General features: G+C 41.5%; 2 protein-coding genes across 4 annotated transcripts in view; both read right to left on the reverse strand.

Moving 5' to 3' along the window:
* Nucleotides 1-8,416, reverse strand: part of TXK (TXK tyrosine kinase) — a 64,151-nt gene extending 55,735 nt beyond the window's left edge. Inside the window, exon 1 of the mRNA XM_036892576.2 lies at nt 6,376-8,416. Coding sequence (XP_036748471.2) covers nt 6,376-6,463 — 88 coding nt within the window. The 5' untranslated portion in view covers nt 6,464-8,416. The remainder of the gene's footprint in view (nt 1-6,375) is intronic.
* Nucleotides 8,417-8,547: 131 nt separating this feature from the next.
* Nucleotides 8,548-16,378, reverse strand: part of TEC (tec protein tyrosine kinase) — a 139,970-nt gene continuing 132,139 nt past the window's right edge. For all 3 annotated transcript variants that reach the window (XM_057502197.1, XM_057502196.1, XM_036892578.2), the window contains exons 15-18: nt 13,424-13,488; nt 10,650-10,768; nt 10,411-10,568; nt 8,548-9,229 (exon numbers count right to left, since the gene is read on the reverse strand). In XM_057502197.1, the coding sequence (XP_057358180.1) occupies nt 9,146-9,229; nt 10,411-10,568; nt 10,650-10,768; nt 13,424-13,488 (426 nt within the window). In that variant the 3' untranslated portion in view covers nt 8,548-9,145. The remainder of the gene's footprint in view (nt 9,230-10,410; nt 10,569-10,649; nt 10,769-13,423; nt 13,489-16,378) is intronic.

The following is a 16,378-nucleotide window of genomic DNA, read 5'->3' on the forward strand; positions in this document are numbered from 1 at the left end:
GCACCTAGAACATAGCAGTTACTCATTTAACTCCAAACCTTTTCCCTCACCCAGCTCCCTAGACTCCACTCAGCAAGTACTTGGGGTACTCATAGGATATATTAAGGTAAACAAACAGAAGTAGATGTGCATCTACCTCTGAGGACAAAATAATGTAGGAAGGCCAAGTAAGCCTCAGCCGATCGGCCACCAATGTCTTTGCTGTGAGCTCAGTCTCTACCCATGACTGAAAGGAATATGTTCCCTCCATCGAGCGCTCAAATGGGCTCTCTCCTCACTATCAAAACAGCTCTCAGAAGAGGCTCTGAAACTTATTCTTGGAAAAGTGTAAATGACATAATAGTAAACATGTTGTATTACAGTGCCTCTTTTAAAGGCATTTTCATGTTTGTAAGCATGACCTATATTAGGGTGAACAGAGTGATTTATTTTCAAGGAACTGGCTCACATGACTGTGGGGACTAAGGAGTCCAAAATCTGAGTGGGTGGGCAGGCAGGCTGGGGACTCAGGGAGGAGCTGCAGTTTGCAGCCAAAGGCAGTCTGCTGGCAGAATCCTTCCTGCTCAGGATGGTCAGTGTTTGTCCTATTATGGCTTTCAACTGATTGGAGAAGCCCACCTATATTGTAGAGGGGAATCCGTTTTACTCAAAGTCCATCAATTTAAATATTAATCTCATCCCCAAAACACCTTCACAGAAACATCCAGAATAATGTTTAACTAAATATCTGGACATGTGGCCCAGCCAAACTGACCCATAAAATTAACTACCATAATGCCTTAAATTTAAATACACAGAACTTTCTAAGACAAGTTGCTGGTATCAGTCAGCAGGCAGGAATGAGATCTGGGGACTAGGAAAAGGCCTTCCCCTCTCCAAACCCCTAACACACGCCTACACACCAGCAGAGTAGGTTATAAACCCCACAGCTTTACTGTGGTTACCTCTGCTCTCTTTGCAGCGTGAAATTTAGGAGAAAGCCTTTTGAAAAAATACTTATTTTTCCTGATTCAGTAGGAAAGACAATTACCTTCAAATAAAAGGAGAGACCCACCTCCACTCCTTTATTGAGAAAAGGTTTTTTTCTTTCTCCACTAAAAGCCAAGAGCAGCTGTGAGAAGGAAGGCCACCTCAGCCTTGTTTATGGCTGCATCCCTTGTGCCCAGCACAGCTGCTGGCAAACAGTTGCTCCCCAGTAAATAATTGTTGAGTGAATGAAACACAAATTGTGAAAGCCAGCAAGTCCCCTGGAGTTTCCGTGTTTGGCATGACTTTCCAAAATACCAGGCATCATCATTTATAGATTGTGAAGTATTGATTTATACCAAAGCAGCTATCAAAGATTATTAGATTCATGGTCTATTTCAATTTACAGATCTTCCAGGTGAGTGACAAATGGAGAGTCACTTCCTATTGCATACTGTGATTACAGAAACCATCTTTATTGTGCCCATCAACCTCTAGAGAGAAAGCTTTTTTTGTGCCTTTGGAAAATTCCCAACTTAGGCAGAAATTCATGCATATCAACCAGGTTTGCCAGAGACTAAAATTCCCCAGAGATGGGCGATGACTATTTGCCTGAGGGGAGGATATATTCAGACTTGAAGATTATCACAGAAAGGAGCTGGAGCTTCCTCTCCTGGGCTTACATCTACACTGTTCTTTCATCTGTATCTTATTCCCCAGCAAATATCTTTAATTATATATCATGTACCAGCAACATCAGGAAAAGGGCATTGCATCCCGAAGTAATCTCCGTGACCTTTAGGAACCAGTACATCTCTCGTGTGTAAAGCAGTTGAACCTTTCATTTTATTTGGTTTTTGTGTTCTTTCCTGGAGATGCTTTCTCTCCCTTCTCCCATCTGCAAGGAGGCCCCAGTTAGGCTTCCTTCCACATCCAGAGGGGTGTAGGTGGTGACAACAGGGCTCTGTTTGGGAGCAGGTTTCCACCAGGGGGCACTGGAAGGAAGCGAATGTGAGAAGCACCACTTCTCAGAAAAGCAACCAAGCCCACTTTCAGCCCAACAATTAGACAGATGAAGAGCTGTTGGGGGCCAGTGCTGTCTGAGAAGCAAAGCTGGTGACATTCCCTCTGTCTCTAATGTTTTGAAGTTTACATCAGTGTAACCTTGTGTTCATGGCCTGGCATATCTGATGTCTGAGTTTCGTTTTGAATCAGTGCCTCAAGTGGAATTCATTCCTACTGAATTTGGCCATAATAACTGGCAGACAGCTGGTAATTTTTATTTGAAAACATGAATAATTGGTTCAATTCCAATAGCTGCCTTGAACCAAAGACCAGTCTTGTTGTCCATCCATGCATTCCTGGTCATGGTTTGAAGATGAGGAATTCTGGTGCCAGCTACATTTGCAGCGAAAGAGCTTGGAGAGTGGGAAACCCCTAACAATGGGCTAGGAAAAAATGGCTCTGGTGATTAGAACTGATCCTCCAAGGTCACTACAAGATATGCCTTATCTTACAACAGAAATTTACAGGAAAACCAAACCCTCATGACTGTCATAAATTCCCACCACTAGATCTATTTCCTAAGGGCCTTTAGAAGGCAGACACATTTTAATTGACTTAACCCATGTTATCTGGGAGGCGTGACACAGCTTTTCTTTAGCATGGATTTTTACCTCTGATTAGGTATCAGAAAAGGCTTTCCAGGTGCCAAACCGAGACCCCACACCATGAGAGACAAAAGAAAAAAGAAGGAAGGAAGGGAGAAGGGAAGAAGGGAGGGAATGCAGGAGGGGGGAGCAGAAAGGAAGGATAAAACACTGAGTTTTTCATTTATTCATTTAGAAAGCTATTCTGAGTTTGTGCTCTTTGTATATCTGAGGTGTTAAATTATCCTTGTTTTGGTGTGTGTGCCTCCTTTTGTTATTAGGACATTCCTGTATTTCCTTTTGATATTAAAATGTCCATGCTTCGAAGAAATGGTTACCAGAGATGTTAGTCTTTCTTTACGCACTGACAAAATAAGTTAACAACCCTATGTTAGATCCCAAACTGCTTTTTTGACATTCTTGTCTGTGAAACTTTAAAGTAAGAGGAATAAGTACCTTAAAGGATTGGTGGGTTACTAACGGAAAATAGGCATCTAGCTTGTGAGACTATAAACTGATGAACTGAGGTGGAAGAACAGAACGGTGCTTGGCCTGGCTGGGGCCTGAAGCGGTGCCGTGTGTGAGAGAGCAGCTGGGAGACGAGAAGCCCTGGGAGATGGCGGGGTGCTGGGCACCAGCCGAGCGAGTGTGCTGGGGAGTATAGGAAAGGCTGGGTCTCCCTGAAGGCTGCTCACCTGTTCACACCTCCAGCCAGGGCACACCCCCACCCCACGAGGCCCAACACCCTGAAGCCCTTGTTGGCTCCATGCAGGAATATTGGTTTACTCCCAGGAATGAGCAAATGTGAGGTGGACTCCGCAGTCATCTACACACAGCTCCTCCTCGACGCCAGGTCTCAGAGCAGTATTTCCCAGAAGACCGGTGTCTGTGAGTTCAAAGTTCATGACGAGCTCACAGATACCACCCCCGGGATTTCTGGCCCGATTGTGATGTGCAGTGCCCGGCCACGTGGCCAACACGGTGCTGGACGCTGTGCCCACTGACCCGCAGTGCGTAGGAAGTGGGCCGATGATGGTGGCCGGGTGGGCTGGCACAGAAGCCTCACAGACAGAATGACACACAGCGGCTGCAGGTCTCATTGTTATTACAGGCTTTAGACAGTTGCAGACAGACAGAATAAATGAGTTAAACACAAAAGACACATATACTAGTGTCCATATTAATAGTGAGAAATTTTCTAATTTTTGATACAGGGAACCAGCTGCAGCCTGAGGCAAATTGGTGGGAAAAGTGACCAAGTTTGTTTTGATCCATGGCTCCTCCTGCTTTTACTACTGAATTATTTATTTATTGTTGGAAACAAATTGTCTCCAAACTTAGAAGCTTAAACCATCTGTTATCTCACAGATTCTGTGAATCAGGAGTCCAGACACAGCTTAGCTAGAGGCCTCCAGGTCAAGGTTGAAAAGTTCATGAAGCTCATGAAATTGCAGTCAGGCTGATTTGGCCTCAGCTGGAGAAACCACTTCTCAGCTCACTCACGGGGCTGTCAGAAGTCCTTGGTGGCATGACGGGGGTTCTCCACAGGTTGCCCAAGAATGAATGGTCACAGCATGGCTGCTGGCTGTCCCAGAGACAGAGCCCCAGAGCGCTAACACAGAAGCCCGATCACAGAGGTCGCGCTCCACCACTGTTACCATATTCTGTTCACAAGAAGTGATTCGCTAGGTCCAATGAGTGCTCAAGAGGGACTGCACAGGGGTGTGAATACCAGGAGGCAATGTCACCACCTTCGAGATGGCCTATGCTGCTACCCTCTTCATCTTCAGAGTAAGGAATATAGGGAGATACTAACTTAGCAGGGTTGGTGTGAGAATCTAGTAAGGAGTAAGAGAGGGCTTTCAAAACACTAGAAAGCAGAGTGATCATGAGGTCCATACGTCACCCCCAGATCACATTAAGGAGATGAGTCCAGGAACCTTCATTGTAAAAGCAAACTAAGACTTAAGAACTGCTCATAGGACTTACTTTCTTTCCTTCTACTTTATAAATTGGGAAGAAAAGATAGGCAGAGAAAAGGTGGGGAGGTAAGTGGTGAGCTTTTTGAGCCTCCAGCTCTTCTCCGAGGTCCCTGTCTTCTAGATAACACTCCTGGGCTGGGTCTGTTCTCAGTGCCACTGCCAGTTGGAGAAACGCTGGCAGTATCAATTCTGTTTTGCACACTGAACCTCACTGGAGCGGTGCCCTGGCACCTCACTCAGCTCTCCCCACCGTGCAGTTTGATCGGTATCTCACCTTCCACAATTACCTCCTCCTGCCCTCCAAGCAGCCTGTAAGGTCACATTCTGTGACAGCTCTTAAAACAAAAAGTATCTCTGGCAAATGGCTCTGGCCTGACAAACACATGCAAGTGTTTTTTGATCAGCAATAGTTCACCTTGAGGCATCGCTTGGCTTTCTCTTGCCAACAGCAAACACTCATTGTTTTACCCAGAAGGAAACGGAGCTGCGTCCAGGTGTAATTTAAGGCAGAAACAAACAGGTGATTCTTACTACCGAATCAAGTTATCAGAAGTGGAAAGGATAGGGAGAGTTCATCAAATCCATGCCTTTCCACCCCAGACAGAATGAGCCTCAAAATATCCCTCAAAACAGGTGGTCTTTTATTTAATCCCTTGAGCTATCTAATCCTTGTCTCAATCTCATCACTATTTATTTTAATCTTTCCCATTAAAATTTGCAGCCTTTTCTCTAGTTCTGACCTCAGGAGGAATGAAGAACAGATGCTCACAGAGCTTTTAATGAAAAGGTTATCAAGGCACTGCTTATCTTTGTCCTTCTGGCAGGGGAGGTGCGGACATAGGCTGCTGCTTTTGAGCTCCCCGCTGCGCTCTGTTTGGCCTGTGTTTCTGGTAACAGGCAGGCCCTTTGGCATCTCTGAGTGACCAAGACCATAAGCTATATTCCAGTCAGTACAATTGGAGTAGCCTGGTTTATTTTTTTTTTAATTTACCAAGTGTTGGGTCCTATAAAGTGATATGGCTTAAACAGATGACATTTAAAAACTGCAATCAATTTTTCCTATTACCACTTTAAAATGTAAAAATTTTGTGAGCTGGCCTTTGATGGCTTCAATCTGATATGACTGAACTTTGTTAAAAGCTTCGTTCCACAGTCATCCAGAATTAAAATGAAAGACAGCATTTTTTTAATAAGGCATGATAGAGCCCTCTGAATCAGAGAGCTAAATTAATAATCATTTCCAATAACTGCATAATTGCACGTGGGGACTGAATGGTCTTCCAAAGTAACTGCAAAATTAAGTTTATGAAGGACCTGCCATTTTTGTCTCGTTTCTTTATTGTATCTTGGAAGGTGGACAAAAAGAGAGCCCCCATTTTACAGGTGCAAACTTGATATAAAGAAGTTGCCAGAGGTGACCCACCAAAGCTGCAGCAAATCCATAACTTGAACTTGGTCTTCTAGCCTCCAGCCTTGAGTTCTTTATGCTAAATATCATCTTAAACACAAAACACTTTTCAAACTGCGTTTCTACACACACATATAGATTTAAGGGTACTATTTTTGTTTTGTTTTCTTTTGCACTCTCGGTGCTGAACATTTACTAAAATTACATCACCACCAAGGTTATTTAAATAACAAAACCCTGTCACAACATATGGGGAGATTATCCTCAAAATTTCACAGGCCCTATGTCTTAGAGAAAATTTCCTCAAGTGTTCAAGAATAACAAGTCCAGAGGATGTCCCGAAGATAAATGACAGATCCATCTTACTTACAGGTGGAAAGAATCATGGCTGCACTTCTGCAGGGAGTATTCAAAACAGTCTTCAGTCCTTCAGTGGCGCTCCCGTCACAAAAACACATCTTTCAACTGAAGTCATAGCTCACCCAAGACGTTTCTCACAGGCAGAGTTAACCCCACCTATTTTCCTGTTCTGAAAACCTCAGAAGTGTGTGAATGACAACCCGTTGCCCTACATAAGAATGCTCGATAATCTTTATCCAGATCTCTGAGGGTGGTTTTGACTAGCTCCTCGTTCCCAACTGTGTGGGTGACCCCAGCAGGCATTTTCAAGAAATCACAAAATTTTGGTAAAGGAGACTTTAACAAATCATCACATCAAACTTCCTTCTCTGGACAGAGAAGGAAATGAAGGTACAGATAGGATAAACGGCACAATTAGTGGGAGAAACAGGGTTAGATTCTAGGTTTGGGAGTACAGAGTCCAGAACATTCTGTTCTCCCACTCAGTACTGACATTTCAAGGTTCATACCAGGAAACTTTATTTTTTGAGGGGGGTGGGAAAGTCAATTCAATAATCCACCTAAAAGGAGACTGGGGCATGGCTGAGAAACACAAAAACAGTAACATCAACACTGAGAAATGCACTTAGGAGTTTCTCTTCATCCCACTGGAAAATACAAGCCAAAATTAGTTAAAACTAAAGGAAACAACTCTAATGAAGACACAGCATATTCACATTGCCCTTCCTATTTCCTGCCTTACAGATTAAGATCTCTTGAAGCATTCTGGGTGGATTCTTCTATTTTTATTTCACCTCTTGCCTGAGCTACATTTTTTGATGAAAACTTTTTTCAAGTTTTAGTGAAATATTTCAAGATTTTTTAAGAAAATGTTCCCAAATGTTGCCAGGTATTATCCACCTTGTTTCTCGCATCAGTAATACACATAATGGTGACTATAGCCTCTCCACTCTCTCCAATTAGCACTTGGAGCACAGCTCCTCCAGGCGAGAAGGGAAGGATAGAGCGGGGCCAGGAGCGGTGGGACTGGTCAAGGTGAGGGGGGACGGAGAAAAGTATAAGGAGAGTAGGATTTAAGTAGAAAATCACCAACTCCTTGAATGAGCTACAATTCAGTTAAAAGGTGTGTATGTTTTTGTGTTGCTCATATAGTTAAACAGGAAGATGAGGAAGAAGGTGCCAACAGACTGGCAAGACTTAGGATAATTACCTTTTTCCACTGTAAGGGTGATAAGGAAGGACAGAAGGCAGCCTTCGGTGGATGGACTGGCCAGAAGGGAAGGGGCGGTTCTCCCGTCTCGGAGTCGTGGTGGCGGCACTGCCCAGGGCAGCAGCAGCAGCTGCGTGTGCACACGAGGCTCTGCGACCCACAGGACACCCCGCCGTGCCCCGGGCAGACCAGACTCCTGAAGGAGGCTCCACGCATCTTTCTCTGCTTTCTACCCCCACAAAACCAAAAACAATGTGTGGGGCAACATATGGTCTCTGCTTTTAATGCAGACACAGTGTTTCTTTTCCCCAGACTCATGAGGAAAAAAGGCTCTAACTGAGCTGGTGTCTTCGAGATTGTAAGGGATGGAAGTCCACTCAAACAAACTCGACTTCAGGGTCTATTGTGAGGCTGCCTGTAACAGACGATCTTGGTGATCCAGGAACCCAGTTCAACCAGGCCTCCTGAAACCTGGGAGACAGCTCAGTATACCACACTCTTCATTTTTCTTGGTCTCTTGGGGAGAACTCGCGCTTGCTCCTAGATTTAGGCTTCCCTTGCAGGAGGGGCCACCCTTGTTGTGAACATCACCTAATCCTTCAGCTCCAGGGCCCAGCACTTCACTTATTGCTTCTATATCCTGGGGCACATTTTAAGACATAGAAACTGATGGGTTGCCCCTAGTTCAATTTTCTACCTAACTCCCAGTTAGCTGTGGACACCAGGGGCCAGGATCACTTAGTCCAAACACAGGTCCTGATGGGGACTTCAATGAGGTAGCCACCCCTAAACATGTCCATCTAAGTGAGGAGGAGGCACTAGCAATAGAAGGGTCCAGACCTTTTTAGCTCTTCAGTAATACTTGGTTCCTCAGGGGAAAAGGAATTGACAGCTGTTAAGGCAACATTCCTAGTCCTAAGGAGGTTAGCTCATCTATTACAGAATTGAAATTTTCAATTGAAAAATAACACCTTTCTTATAAATATTTAACTTTATATATTATATACATTTACAGTATATACAGTAATCAAATATTTTTGTATGTAATACTAATAGCAGTCTTAAAAACAGATGTCTTCAAAACAAAAGACAGGCATTTATCCAAGGTGGGGTCCTGATTCATCCACAGCCTACCTTCTAGACAGTTCCTCAGGCCTAGATTTCTGTGGAAGTCAAAGGGAAGACAAAGGTTGCTGGAACGTGGCTGTAATACCCTTCCTCTTCCCAAAGACCCTGGCTTTCCACTTGCACTAGTGGCCGACTTGGTGCCATGTGTACTTAAAATGGGCAGACCCTGGGGCCCAGGCACAGTACCTGGCATGTAGTGGGCACTCAAGTACTTGTGGATGAAAGTGAGTGCTTTCAATAATCATCACTAAGGCAGCAATTCCATAATCTGGAAGACTCCGTCACAGAGCTAAGGCTGGTCTAGAAGCACATGCTTTATGTGCTTCCACCTTATAAGTAAAACAATCTACATGTCCATGTGGTAAATAAATTAAAAGTTAGCTACAAAGTGCCATTTCTTCCTCATGCTTTGGAATCTGGAAGCCACTGGTCACATCAATAGTTATCTTCCAAAAGTTTCTTCACACTCAACTAGTTCATCTATTGTGCGCAGCAAATCTTCAAAGGAAGGCCTTCCCTCTGGTTTCTGCAATTAAAAATCAAAGAGAAGGTGTAGGTTCCAAAATCCATTCCAAAAAATAGTTTCTCAATATCTGCTCAAACTCAGATAACACAGCACACTTGACAAGGTGCTCACTGCTTTGGGACTGGAATATGCAGGCATTTCCAAATCTGTCCTGCATGTACTGCTGCTAAACTAATGTTTCTGCCCCGCTGCTTGCACATCCCCATTCAAAACCTAACAGCATTCCTTATGGCCTGCAAAATCAGGCCTTGCTAATTTGTAGTGTCCTCTGTAACATGCACCTCCTCTGCTCCCTTGCTGACCAATCTCATTTCCCACAAAAACCCTCACATGGGCTCTCTGCTCAATCAGATGAATCTCCATCCTTGTGTACACCGTCAAGTTCAATACCACCACCTTACCTTTGTTCACACTGTCCTCCCCCCTAGCACCACTTCCTGCCCAGAAGGCCTCTGCCTACTGCAATCAATGCTCTTGGGAGGCATTATACCAAGTGGCCAAGAGCATGGGCTTCGGAGTCCAACAGGCCTCTGCTTCTCTGTAGCTGAGTGACCTTGGGCAAGTGTCAACTTGAGGAGCCCTGATATTCTCATCCACAGAGTGGTCATAGTAAACTATCTATATCTCAAAGGTTGTTTTGAGAACTAAACCGGAAGCCTTCAGTACAGTGCTGAGCACACAAGACATGTGAGCTAATGTGATTATCTTTCAGAAGTCATTTTGGTATCTAATCTCTTTGACAAAGTGACATTCCAGCACATGGGGGATTTCCTTCCAAAGGCTGTGAGTCTAGAGACCTGGGGAAGCTGAAGTTTAGAGAGAGACACCCTCTCTGGTGAAAGGAAATACACTTTGGAAATACACGAGGTCCATGGAGAGAAGAGCTATTTCTCTGGGCTTATTCCCTGAATCCCTGTCAGGCAACTGGGACAGGATTCTCACTGGGAAGTGGGGCAGCAGCCTGAATCTGTTATCTTAATTGTCAGCGTTTTCCACTTCTTCACATTCTTCTTCTGCTATCCAGAACTGACTGGAGAGGGTTGGCTGCCTACCTCAAGTGTTAAAACATACAAAACATGCACCAATTCAGCAGGCTATGAAGACTACACATCATTAATGTACCCAGCCCAGATCCCTAAATGTTTCGGAGATTCAAAAAGAAAGCATGAAAAGTTCTGTACCTCCTGCCAGCATCTCAGCATCACCTCATATACATAGTCGGATGCCAACTTGGGCCGGCAGAGTCGGTGGCCGTGGGTGATCATGGTCACCACCTCGTAGTTGGTGTTTTTCTCAAAGGGCATTCTGCCTTCAGTGAACACTTCCCACATTAAAACGCCTGGGAAAGGATAAGGGTTACCAAGTGATGCACCCATTCCCTCTTCATAGCAGTTGAAGACACATGGCCCATGGGTCTTACCAAATGACCAGACATCTGATTTGCTGCTAAAGCGGCTGTAATTAAACACCTCGGGTGGACACCACTTCACGGGAAATTTAGCACCAGAAGAACTTGTGTACTGATCATCCAGAACATACCTAGAGTAAGAAAACACAGGCTTACACCCCTGAGTTATGATCTGTATTTGTACATGTTCTTTAATTTTTTTTCCCCATAGAATCAAAAACACAGTTGACTGAAGTCCAACAAGCATCCGGTTGAAGCTAAATGTTTGCCTCAGTGGCCACGCCTGGTGATTTCCATCTTCCTCTCAGCTTCATTTAAGGGCTTCAGATGGATGCACTGTGACATGAGTATCAGAGCTTTTATTTTTGTTTGATTTTCTTTTTTATAAGGCAATAGAGGCAGAATACAGTACAATAGTTTGCAATTATTTTTGTAAGCAATTTTGTTTTTTAAATAAAATTTTACCCAAAGGCCCCACATGTAAACATCTAAAGCAGAGCTGCTCTAAAGGAAGTGGTGCAAAGCATTTGGAGGCACACATGCTTTTAGCCCCCACAGCTCCACAGGGTACAATCTAAAACTACTGCAAATGAAAAAAGCAAATTTGCAAAATGACATATGTAAATGGTGGGGTATATATTTACAGACCATGACAACCCTTCTATACACACACATATACACACGAAACAGTACTTTATTATTTTTCTATAGGAGCATACTTATGTCCCTCTGGAAGGACACATACTGGCAACCTTGGCCCTCCTCAGGGAAGATCTGTGACTGAGGTGATAAATATGGAGACTTCAGCCCTTCCTGTACTGTGTTCAGTATATATTCACAAGAGGAATGTTTCAATATAAAATAAACACATAAAGTTAATTTCTGAAAGCTTCATGAAAAAATATTCAAATAATGTCACACACTCCCTTTGTTGTACAGGCAAAGATGGTAACAAGGCCACGATGGGCAGCAGCCACTCATTTGTTGGTCAGAGGAGTCTGAATTCTGTGTACAGTGAGTATTTTAGAGGGACCGATGCAAAAGCACAGATTTTCTGGAAGCCAAACATGAAAACTGAACTTGTGAAACTGGAAAACTGCCCGTCAGGTAGAGAACATCATCGTATAAAGCAAATAGAGACACTGGGTAACTACTGTCCTGACAGTCAGCAGTCCTGTTCCAATTTCTGACAGTGTTTTCTAAGCAACCTGGGGCTGAGTTTCCTTAGGAAAACTCGGCCTGTGTGACCTGGTCCTTGCCTGCCTTTGGACCGGCTCCTCACTTTGGCTGAGGACCAACCACCCTGGCCCTCTTTTGATTCCTTGAGCAGGTCAAGCTTGTCCCTGATTTCAAGCTGTTATACTTGCTGTTTCTTGCACCTGGAATATTTTATCCTCAGATTTTCACCTACTTGGCTACTTCCTGCTTTTCTGGTCTCTATTCAAATATGCAGTCTCAAAGAGGCCTTCCAAGTGCCCCACGCCATCACTTGGCACTCACCCATCCCGAGTTATCTCTATCACAGGGGTCTGCAAACTTTTTCTGCAAAGGGGTAAGTAATGAACATTTTATATTTTTCAGGCCACAGTCTGTCACAACCACTGAACTCTGCCTTTGTGGTGTGAAAGCAGACACCAACGCCAGAAAATGATGGAGGCTGTGTCCCAGTAACACTTTATTTATGGACACTGACACCTGAATTTCAGATCATTTTCACATCTTATATTCTGTTAGTTTTTCTATCAACCTTTTAAAAATGTGAAAACCATTGTTGGCTCGCAGGCCACACAAAAAGAGGTGGTGGGTCAGATGTGGCCCAGAGGCCATACGTAGTTTGCTGACTCCTGCTCCGTCCATCTCTCTGTTCTTTCTCTTCTTTGTGGTTTTCAGATGTTATAGTTCTTTCTCCTGAATATAAGCTGCATGTGTGGGTAAGGGCTTGTATGTCTTCTTCTCTGCTGTACTTCAGCCTAACACTGTGCCTGGCACATAGTAGGCACTGGTTTTTTATGGATGTATGGATAGATGAATGGATGGACAGAAGGAAGGAGGGAAAGGACAAACTAAACATATTTTTAAGTCTTTTCTAAAGCCCTATTAAAATTACAAAAATTAAGGGAATAAAAACACTATAGACTTGAGTATTCTAAGAATTTTACCCCTAAACATATTTCTGTGAAAACAAAAGATTCTAGAAATCTAATCCACACCAGGGAGAAACGAAAGTAGTGTTTTTAACAGGCTATACTACCACCTAGTGGAGAGAATTATAAACATCACAATGTATACTGTGTTTTTTAAATGAATTTTTTCAGAACAATTAATAAGATTTCCTTTCTGCTTCATTAGTGCAGATTATTTTTATGCTTATTAATTCTACAAGCTAATATGAATATCACCTAAAGTCACATTAAGCTGTCATAATTTCTGTTTACCTGAGAAAAAGCCAAGGTTAACAATTTTAACAGTAAAATGGATACATTCAGCTAAGAAATTTTCCAAATTATAGATAATTAATTTATTTTGTCTTATATCAGAAACACACTAAGAAGCAGAAAAATCATTTAGCTCCCCAATACAAAAATTATGGTACTACTAATATTTTGTTAATGGAACAAAAGATGTAGTTTCAAAATGGCTCATTTTATATAGGCTTCTGAGAAAGAAGCTGACACAATCAAACTGCAAAGAAAAAGTCAGGCTTCTGTACTTTCAAGGGAAAGGTCACAGTCTCATATAATTTAATCCAAAATTGATTAAAGATGTTCATATACACTTAGTCTTACCTGGCCATTCCAAAATCAGATACTTTCACAACTCCTGCATCATTTACTAGACAATTTCTGGCAGCCTGGAAAACAACAATATAATAGTATATTAGTTACAAATTTCCACAATAACAACAGAGAAATGTAAGTCTTATTTATATTAAATTCTGTATAGCCCAGCCAACATTTGCAGAGGGTAAAAATGTCTGTCTAAAAATTGTTTTTATCCCTGTAGAAATGTCTTCAACACATATTTGAAAGAATGGATAGAAGGATGGATCAGAAAGTCATATGTGCAATAAGGTATTATTATATGACTTTACCAACTGTCATCCCTAAATAAGGACTAATAGGTCAACCCACTTTATTCCCTTCTGTTTCTATTCTTCCTAAACTGATTTTCTTATTGATAGTAGCAACATCTCTTGAAGTCCTTAACCAGGCTCTCGCTAGGTGAGTTTACTAACATATGACAATCAAAGTGATAGGTGACCAATCCTTTACCCTGTGGCTTTGCTCAGTGACTGGTCATTCTGATTCTAGTCAAAAGAACAGCCATGTGCAATATAGTTTGCTTTGTCATTTATGATGTTTCCAGTATATTATAACATGATACACAATATATGTCAAACACAACTCTGGATTATTTATATTTTCTTGCCTATTCTTCAAGGTAACAAGTTCAAGAAAATAGCTTGATAAAAGACATAGTATTTCTTAGAAGGAAGAAATGATAACAATATTTTTAATGCCATAACCCATGGACTAACATGCATTTTTCTTCCTGACACTTCAGAATTTTATTCTCTGTGGCAGTTCCACTTAAGAGGTTATTTCCCACTGAGTGCATTTTAAGAGTCTCTTCTAAGCTCCTTGAATTTGCTTCCATCTTCCTATGTTTTCACTCCATGGCAAACAGAATTCTTGAAGAGACAGGAACATCAGAATCATCCCTTGAGGAGTGACACAAACCTACCAGAGTAATGGCCATATAATAGCCACAAAAATATCAAAATTGCTTTCACCAAGATATAGTCTGTGGGGACAGACAGAATCTGCTATACTCATGTAGGCTTTCTATTTTCATCAGTTTTTTTAAGTACAAAAAAGAGAAAGGTGCTTAGTTCACAATTTTCAATATGACAAAGAGATGTTCTTTATCATCACTGAGCATAATGATAATAACTAATGTTAAATATATCATGTTGTCTATTTTATGAAGCCCTTTTCCCAGTCATATAAAGTTTCCTTAAAATAGTCTTTTGAAAGAAAAATCCAGGACCATACGGCTTCACTGGTGAGTTCTACCATTTAAAAAACAATTAACACCAATCCTTCTCAAACTCTTCCAAAAAACTGAAGAGGATGGAACACTTCTAATCTCATTTTTATGAAGTCAGCATTACCCTGACACCAAAGCCAGATGAACTACAAGAAAAGAAAATTATAGGCCAATATCCCTGATGAACATAGATGGAAAATCCTAAACAAAATATTAGCAAACAGAATTCAACAGCATGTTAAAAAGGTCATACACCATGATCATGTGGGATATAGCCCCAGGATATAAGGGTTTTTTAAATGAATTAATTTTTTTCAGAACAATTAATAATCAATAAATCAATAAATGTGATACAACATATTAACAAAATGAAGGATAAAAATCATATGATCATCTCAATAGATGCACAAAAAGCATTTGACAAAATTCAACATCCTTCCAAGATGAAAGCTATCAACAAGGATATCCACTCTTGCTGCTTCTATTCAACATAATACTAATAGTGCTAGCCAGAGCATTTAGGCAAGAAAAGAAATAAGAGGCATCCAAATTGGAAAGCAAATGTAAAACTGTCTGTTTGTATTTGACATGATCTTATACATAGAAACTCTGAAGAATCCACCAAAAACTATTAGAACTAATAAATGATTTCAGTAAACTTGCAGGATACAAAACCACACACAAAATTCAGCTGTATTTCTCTACACTAACAATGACCTCTCTGAGAGAAGTTAAGAAAGCAATCACATTTATTATAACATCAAAAACAATAGCATACCTAGGAATAAGTTCAATCAAGCACACAAAAGATCTGCACACTAAACACTGTAAGACACTGATGAAAGAAACTGAAGACACAAATAAACAGAAAGATATACCATGTTAATGGACTGGAAGAATTAATATTGTTCAAATGTTCATACTACTCAAAGGAATCTACAGAGTCAATGCAATCTCTACCTAAATTCCACTAGCATTTGTCACAGATATAGAAAAACAATCCTAAAAACCATGTGGAACTACAAAAGACCATGACTGGCCAAAACTACCTTTAGAAAGAAGAACAAAGCTAGATTCATCACACCTACTGATTTCAAACTATATTACAAAGCGATGATAAATCAAAATAGTATGGTGCAAGTACAAAAACAAACATATAGACCAATGGAAGATATAGAGAGCCCAGAAGTGAACCCAATACACATACAATCAACTAATCTCTGACAAAGGTGTAAAGGACAAACAATGGTGAGAGTCTCTTCAATAAACAGTGCTGGAAAATTGGATATCCATATGCAAAATAATGAAATTGGACCTCTATATTATACCATACATAAAAATTAACTTGAAATGGATTAATAACTTAAATATAAGACCTGAAACCATAAAAAGGTCCTTGACATGGTCTTGGCAATGATTTTTTGGATATGACAACAAAAGCACAGAAAACAAAAGCAAAAAGAAATAACTAGAGCTGTATCAAACTAAAAACCTTTTATGCAGCAAAGGAAACAGACAATAAAATATGATGGCAAACTGACGGAGATTGGATTAAAGATGGCAGTGTGAGACGAGAGACAGAGGCTTCCTCCTAAAACTGGATACAATTAGAAAATATAGTTGGCACAACTAATCCTGAGAGAGCAACAAGAAAGAGGACGGCGCCAGACTGCATACACCTGGAGAAAAGA

Source organism: Manis pentadactyla, chromosome 5 (genome assembly GCF_030020395.1).
Source record: "Manis pentadactyla isolate mManPen7 chromosome 5, mManPen7.hap1, whole genome shotgun sequence".
Taxonomy (NCBI): domain Eukaryota; kingdom Metazoa; phylum Chordata; class Mammalia; order Pholidota; family Manidae; genus Manis; species Manis pentadactyla.